The 8,236-nt window shown below is 32.7% G+C and overlaps 1 protein-coding gene across 3 annotated transcripts; it reads right to left on the bottom strand.

Annotated features, from left to right (window-relative positions):
* Window positions 1-997: 997 nt before the first annotated feature.
* On the bottom strand, window positions 998-6,412 carry LOC120270404 (PTI1-like tyrosine-protein kinase 3). 3 transcript variants are annotated; one of them, XM_039277396.1, is made up of 8 exons: window positions 6,304-6,412; window positions 5,129-6,118; window positions 3,521-3,774; window positions 3,294-3,420; window positions 2,884-3,157; window positions 2,232-2,364; window positions 1,628-1,714; window positions 998-1,522 (listed from the first exon to the last, which is right to left on the bottom strand). In XM_039277396.1, exons 2-8 carry the CDS (start codon window positions 5,217-5,219, stop codon window positions 1,379-1,381), a joined length of 1,110 nt encoding a protein of 369 aa, XP_039133330.1. In that variant the 5' UTR covers window positions 5,220-6,118; window positions 6,304-6,412; the 3' UTR covers window positions 998-1,378. The 3 variants fall into 3 exon arrangements, with proteins under 3 accessions (XP_039133330.1, XP_039133331.1, XP_039133332.1); XM_039277397.1 differs by having other exon boundaries at window positions 5,129-5,291; XM_039277398.1 differs by lacking the exon at window positions 6,304-6,412 and having other exon boundaries at window positions 5,129-5,291; window positions 5,494-6,297.
* Window positions 6,413-8,236: the final 1,824 nt, after the last annotated feature.

The raw sequence follows: 8,236 nt of genomic DNA, 5'->3' as shown, positions 1-8,236 counted from the left end.
TAGACAATCAATACTCTATCTGGGTGCACGTTTTTTTTACTAACAACATTTATTGTATTTATTAAAAAAAAAATCTCTTCCACAACATTCTATTAAAGGCTAAAAGATCAAATAATTTAAAGCTAGATATATCATTTAATAATAAGAATTACATCAATGTGGTTATTTATATATAAGAATCTCATTTTTTAAGGCATATAGAGGATAGTGTGTACCTTTGAATTTTTTATTCTTTGGCGTGCAAAAATAATATTTTATTTTCTTATATCAATATTGAGAAAATATAATGATTGTTGATGGGATTTTCAAAATTAATACATGTAAGACAGATTTTTAATAACAATTTTTTAAAGTCATAATCTTCGGTAAAATGAGAAATAAAAATCAGGGTCAGGACACTCATGGTATTCTTATAAATAATGCAAAATAACAACAACAAAAGAAGTATTAACTCTCCGTTTGCTTGAATTTATTTCATCACAAATGTTGATATTTTATAATAATGTGGCCATAAAATTTTATTTTTATAACACAAAAAATTTAATTTTTCTCCGGTTGCACCTGTGACCATAATGGCTTATTTTAAGGTTGTTTCCAACACCACATCATCACCATGTCAGTATCATATCAGCAAACTCACCGAAAACAACCAAATGCAACCGGAGAAAAATTAAATAACTTTTATATTATTAAAAAAAAAATTGTGGCCACAACATTATAAAATGTAAACATTATGACCATGAATGAAATGAACCCGGTTTGCTTAGATATTTTTGGAAATTATTTTATTTATTTATATACATAATCAACAAAAAAAAATTTAATAAAAAAAATTTATAAAAAGAAAAGACTATGATACATCCTCTTCTCATTAATTATCTTTTGAGATAAAAACAAAGAAGAAGAAAAACAAAAAGTAAAATATATTTTAATAACTTTTTAAATAAATTTTCCACTAGACAGACTCCTGAACATTATTATTATCATCAACACCAAATTTATCAATAAAAAAAGATTAAAATAAATGTAATTACAAGCCACATTGACATCTGTTCTTGCAGTACAGCAGTTAAAAAGGTAAAACAAGTAGAAGCTTCAAACGGTTAAAAATAAAAAGACATCACTTCATATCATATCATCAGCAGAAACAGAGGAATGAATTTAATCACAAACATTTCAAGCAGACAAAATATACAATAAATAGCAAAGGTCCCTCATCAAAAGGATGATTCACTTGTGCCTCAAATGTCAATTAAGGAGCCAAAAGCAATCTGAGGATTAGGAATATGAAAAAGAGTGGAAGATGATGATGATGATGCCTACAATCAAGGAATTGCAGAAGCTTTGTTAACAAACGACGGAGAAGCGCGCACCATATTTAGAGTTCAGTAGGAGAGGGAGCCTCGGCGGGTGGAGCAGGCTTCGGTTGTGAAAGAAGAGGTGTGAGAGCCTTGACGACAATGCTCATATTCGGCCTGAACTCGGATTCGTATTGGACACAGAGAGCTGCCACTGCTGCGAGCTGTTACGAGGAAAGATAATAAATTTGTCATTGATCACCAGGGAAAGGAAAGAAGGGAAGGATGAAAGAAAGAAGACATCAAATAAGATGGTATGCAAGAAGGACCTTTGCAACCCCTTTCGGCGGATATTCTCCCTTCAGCCTTGGATCTACACATTGTTTGACCTTGTCCTCACTCAGTCTTGGAGTTGCCTAATTAAATTTAAAAAATATAAAAAAAAAATAAGTTGGATAAATGTGACAGTTGATATCATAAAAGGCCTCACTACTTCAATTGATAATATTGCTTTTTACCTATCCTATTTTGAAAAACAAATGTCAATTAATAAATGTCCTCCAGCAAAATCATTCATTTGTGCATGCTGATCAAACACTGGTGTCCCTTGGGCTATAAAGTTCTCATAGGTTTTATCTTTTCCAATAGGAGCAATCATTTAATCATTAAACACTTAGTTGTCAAGCAATATACACTTCAATTGCAAGGCATGCCATAGAAAATGAGCACCTATGAGCTGCTCTCTTTTCCGAGCAATGAAGATCAACAACACACATAAGCTGGCATCTCATGTGACATATCATATTATGTGACTATAGGCAGATAGAAGGCACTCCCTAAATTAATTTCATAAAAAAACTATAATCCTACCGTCAATTATATATAAATTAAAAAAAGGGGTAAATAAACAGGAACATCTGCTGTTGAACTCACCCAAGTGACTAAGCTCTGCTGGCCTCTAGGCATTGTATGGTCCACTGGTTTCCTGCCTGTTAGCAGCTCCAAAAGAACGACACCAAAGCTATAGACATCACTTTTCTGTGTCAGCTGACCAGTCATCGCATATCTGCACTCAAGTTTAAAACATTGCGAAACTAAGTATGTTGTTGCAGCAAAAAGAGGAAGCTAGACAACTTCTAAATCAATATAGGTCTTGATTGCCTTTCAAAAGATTTAACTCCACACAACCATGGCATGGTTTGTATTCACTCAATTCTTTGAACATAAGGTATTCTCCAGCTTTAGTATTGTCTACACACATGCTTGACAAAACCAAGAGAAGCAAAAATTTGGACAGCAAGGCAACACAGATGAGATATTGTGGTCCTATATAAATTATTAAAAGAAAGACACAAAAATTCAGGTTGACATATCATTTCAGGTATTTAAAGCGGATAGGTGAAAACAAAGCGTTGCAGTACTATTTCTCTGCTTATAATGTAGCATTAGCTAGGGAAAGAAAATTAGTAATTTGACAGCAGCTACACATTGCTTACAACCAAAGAAAAACAAAACTATGGAATAACAAATTACCACATCCGGGAAAAAAGGATATAAATAGTACTGGAATCTAAATTATACTTACTCTGGCGCATGGTAACCGAAAGTTCCCAATACTCGAGTTGAATGGAGACGAGCAGCCATGTCAGGAGCCTGATTTGAAAGATTGAAGTCTGCAATCTTTGCTTTGAAGTCCTCAAATAAAAGAACATTGCTTGACCTGATATCTCTATGTATTATCGAAGGTTGAACCTTCTCATGAAGGTACTCTAACCCTTTTGCAGCATCAATGGCAATCCTCACACGCTGCATCCAGCTGAGTACAGGTCCAGGTTGTGCACCTTGCACTCCTTTCCTACCTGCAGTTTCACCAAATAAACAAGCATACAAACAAGTAAAGGTTATGACAGCTTAAAACAAAAATAACATATGACAATATATTATTGTGGAAAAATAACAAAACTATGGAACAAAAATGGCAAGCATCATATTAACCATGCAAAACATCATGTAGAGAGCCCATCGTGGCAAACTCATAAGCCAATAGCCTCATGTTTCCTTCAACAGAGTAACCCAGCAGTTCAACAAAATTATCATGCTTTAATCTTGAGACCATTGACACCTGAATAAAGACCATAAAGGGCACTCACGTTTAGTCCAAAACCTATCCATGATCTGACAAAATATAAGGAATATATTTATAAAGTCACAGCCCAGGGTACCTGAGTCAGAAACTCAGTATTGGGTTCCGGTTCCGATGATGCATCAAGCTTTTTTATGGCCACCTGCTTCCCTTCTTCTAAAACCGCATAATATACTCTCCCATAAGAGCCTTCACCAACCAAGGATTTTGAGCTAAAATTATCCGTCTTTTCCTTCAGTTCATCCAAAGACAATGCAGGCACTTCAATAGGAGGTGGTGCCTTTGGAGGTTCATTTTTGGCTGCAGATGGAAGTTTTGAGCCTTTTTGTACCCCTTGACCACATAGAACAAAGAGCAACATCAGTAATGCCTTACTACACTCAGAGATTCAATGTGTGATATGAAAACATCATTTATGAATTAATTTGGTAGATCCACTTTGACAATTGATGGTGAAGTTAGAACTTCTAGTTTTAGTCCATTGAGAATAATAATAATAAATAAAGATCTACTGAAGTTTTCACAAACAGATATCCGCATAAGAGGAAACAAAAATTAATGTTAAGTGACTCCACAAAAATGACCCATTCTTTTTGTTCGATTCGGAAAGGTAAACAAAATATGAAACTCCTTATGCACAAGGGGAATCCAAGATTATAACTCTTCCGAGGTATAGAAAGCACAGAAGAAACCCAAAAGCCTAAGATAATCCCAATTACAATATCATAAGAATCCTCAATATCATTTGATAAATTGTTACTCTTCAAAATAGGTATCAAGAAGAATGTGGTAGCAAGAAGGCTGACTTGGAGAAGCTTTAGAATATTACAACTCCAGTCCTAAAAAATTTCGGATTATTTGAGGTGCATCAAACACTTTAAATTGTCAAAGCATATCCATCCATATATTTCCTCCGATGAGAAGCCCATGACAAATGAGTCAGCTCATCAACAGAGACTTCCTGATCTTCTCAAAGTCTGAAGCAACTTGTCAAATAAGTTGTGCTTTATTAATCACCTCAAACTCAAATTGAATACAGAAGGAACAACAAAAGAGGTACAGAAGTCTATTGAACAGTTTATATAAACAATAACACATCCAAAAAGATAAAATCTTCAGAGAGAGGGTTAACACCCAAGAAACCATGCCTCAATGGTGGAAAAGAAAACTTCAATTAGATAAAATTTATAAACTTATAAGGTATATGTGCCAAATGTGCAATTAGGAGTCAAACCATGCACCTATATGAAATCACAGGTAAATCTGAGGAAGTATGGGGCAACATTTTTCAAAGTAGCAAGTTAAGATAATTAAAGATCACATTTTTCAGGGTGCTATTACAGATTATTACAGAGCATTATTCCATTGCATCAAACTCAAACCAGCATAATGCCAAAATCTTTCATTTACTATGGAATTGTACACAATTTACTATTAGCATCCAAAGGTTTTTGTCAAGAAATAATGATGAACTTTCCATCTGTTACTAAAGAAGAATGAATAGATATGTTCACTCTTTTACTTTTTATTTTATATTCAATTATAGAGGTCATAATTTTGAAATAGATAAATTCAACTCCAGATCCTGTCATATCTCTTCAGCTACATGTGCCATCAAGCCCATGGTTTTGCTTTAAATGCCATAATTTTTTCTTCTTTTAATAATAGGTAAAGAAAGAGAACATACCATCTGGATGGCTCTTTGGGTATTTTGGTTCATTATCAAGGGATTGTTTGGGCTCATCTATATGACCAGCACAGCATAGCCAACGACGCATCTTATCCTCTGTTATACAGTATAATATTTCTCAACAGTATCTTGAATGCAAAACCCAGGATGGTGTAATAACCTGCACAACCATAAAGTGGTCCATTACAAGACTAAGAAAACGCATAGACGCAACAACACAGTAATTGATGATTGGAAATGGCAAGTGGAATAAGCATGTATAAGAGAAACATTCCCGATGAAAATTCCCTGCGAATATATACATGTAAGACAAGACATTAAAAATACATGTTTGGTCAATAAAAAGAACAAGTAATACATACCAGAAAACCTAACACTTGCCATCTTCCTGCTTTGTCACTACCAATTGTGCAACAACAATATATTCCACCTTTACAGAAATGTGTCCATTTATATATGCATGGGCGTGTAATTTCAAGTTTAATTCATTCATGTCAACAATTCCGGCATCCAGTCAGATTAAATTCCATTCATAAATACGGCAGGTGGGAAGAGAATAACAAAAATTATCCAAATCCCACATATAAACTACTAATATAATCTCTTTACTAAATCTAGATACAGAATAAAGCTCGCAGATTTTCGGGATTAACAAGAACACAAAATATTCTCAGAAAATTTCCAAGAAAGAGAGCTTCTTTTCATAGAAGCACATCGCTTTCCAAGATGATCATCTGCATCTCCCTTTGAAATATAACAAATTAATCACGCCAAAAAGCAGCCAAAGAAAACAATAGTTCTTCAAGAAAAAGAAGAGGAAATAAATCATAATCGTAACCAAAGAATTAGAATCCACAGCCGCCAGTAATAAAAACACAAAAAACAATCAAGAAATCTGGTTCGAAGGTCGCTTTCGAGGCCAAAGCCACACCAAATCGCCGGATCCCGCGGGGATTCTCGCAAACCCACGCGACCTTTGATGCCATCCTAATCCAATACCTCAATTATATAACCAAAAACAAAAATTCACCAATAATCATATCAAGAATCCACAGAAGACGGATTTAAAAAAAAAAACGTAACTTTTGCGACTCGATCGATCAAAACGATTATGAAAACAAAAAAGTAGGGTTAAGGAATTGAAGAAAAGGGCGAGGAAGGAGGGATCATACCTGGGAATTGCGGAAGAAATGGAAAAAATTCTTGGATTAGGGTTGGGATTTGTAGGGAGAGAGAGCGAAAGGGGGAAGAAGAGGACGCGGAGAGGGCGGTGGGAAAAGAGGAAAGACAAAAGGATTTTTTTAATTTTTAATTTTAATTTTAATTAATTTATTTATTTTAATATTTAATTAATATTTAATTTATTTATTTCACTCGGTAGTCGGTAACGCCAGCGAAGCGCGTATAAAGCCTGACGTCCACGTCACCTTTATTTCTCTTATTTCTTTTTTTTTTAAATTTAAAATTAATTTAAATTTAAATTTTTGCCAAATTGGGTTGTTAACGGGTCGGGCAAAGAGCTGGAAGAAGACCCGAACCCGAATTTTAAATAAGGACAAAGACTAGCTTTGAGGTTGTGAATAAATTGGATTATTTATACAAATTTTAAATTAAATCATTAGCATTTTATAAATTAATTAATTAATCAATTAATAAATAAAGAAATTTAGAAGGTCAAATTTAAATATTTTTCTTGGTTCTTTGATTTATTAATATAATTTTTCATAAATAAATTAATTATAATTTATTATTTAAATTACTTAGAATTTTTTCTTTTCTCTTCCCCCTTTTAAAATGGACCATAATATATATATATATATATATATATATATATATAGAGAGAGAGAGAGAGATTGAATCATCTACCAACATTCGTAGATTTAAAATCTATGCACGGTTGATATCAACCGTTGGATTTTTTAATTCATGCAGTTCAAACTACTATTTCATGAACTGTATCACGTTAATCTATAATAAATAATGTAACAGATGATAAAAATGGGATGCGTAGTAATTTTTGATTAAAAGCGTTTTGATCAATTTAGTATAAGATGGCTGAACATATCTAGCTTTTTACATCAAACAAATGAAATAAACAATAAATCATTTAAAACTAATCAAATCGGTCCCAACTAACCCATAACCCTAATCGGCTTTTACTATCTTTATGAGCATCACGGATGTTCTCACTGACGTCCAGTCGAGTTAATTTCCTCCTCATATATAGATATATATATATTCGAATATGAATGATATAGTGTAATGAAATATTATAAAAATGGTGAATGGGCAAAGTCAGAGTCAAATCTCTCGATCGACAACACTGTTTTAGTACTATATATTATACAATATATAATGTATAGAATACTGTATAAATATGATAGCATTATTGTTTATTCGCTGTTTAAAGGTCACCTATCATTTTTCTCCTCTCCAAACTTACATGATAGTGGAGATTTATTAACTCAGTTTGGTTCATGAAATATTTTTTAAACATGTACATGATAAAACTCTAATCGTCCCCTGTGACGTCTAGAAAAGTTAATTAATCTCTAGGAGTCTATTAAAGCCACTATAACTGGTGATACAAAATCATACTTGCCTGTCCCATGACGCTAGCCTCTGCAAAATATATATATATATATATATATATATAGTCTAATGTTTTAATATAGAAAGTTATTTGGCTGTAATATATATATATATAGTCTAATGTTTTAATATAGAAGTTATTTGGCTGTAGTATATATATATATATATATATATATATATATATATATATATATATATATATATATTCATTTGGTGCCAGCATTTCGTCTTTATGAGCACATTATTATGCTAATATGCTATAAAATGAAAAATATAAACCGATTGATATGATTTACAGCATAAGGATAAAAAGAAAAACATATTCTCAGAAACTCTGATGTAATGCAGTTAAAATAAGACAACTTTAAATTAGGCCATATGTTTAAATATATAATGAATCATCTTTATTTGCCACCTCTAGTCCTAGACTTGCATGCAAAGTATGGTACCTGATACTTTAATTAAATGAACCAAAAAGAGAACAATCAAATCTAATGCAAGATAAATGAACCA

Source organism: Dioscorea cayenensis, chromosome 10 (assembly GCF_009730915.1).
Source record: "Dioscorea cayenensis subsp. rotundata cultivar TDr96_F1 chromosome 10, TDr96_F1_v2_PseudoChromosome.rev07_lg8_w22 25.fasta, whole genome shotgun sequence".
Classification (NCBI taxonomy): domain Eukaryota; kingdom Viridiplantae; phylum Streptophyta; class Magnoliopsida; order Dioscoreales; family Dioscoreaceae; genus Dioscorea; species Dioscorea cayenensis.
This window is presented reverse-complemented; position numbering and strand designations above follow the sequence as displayed.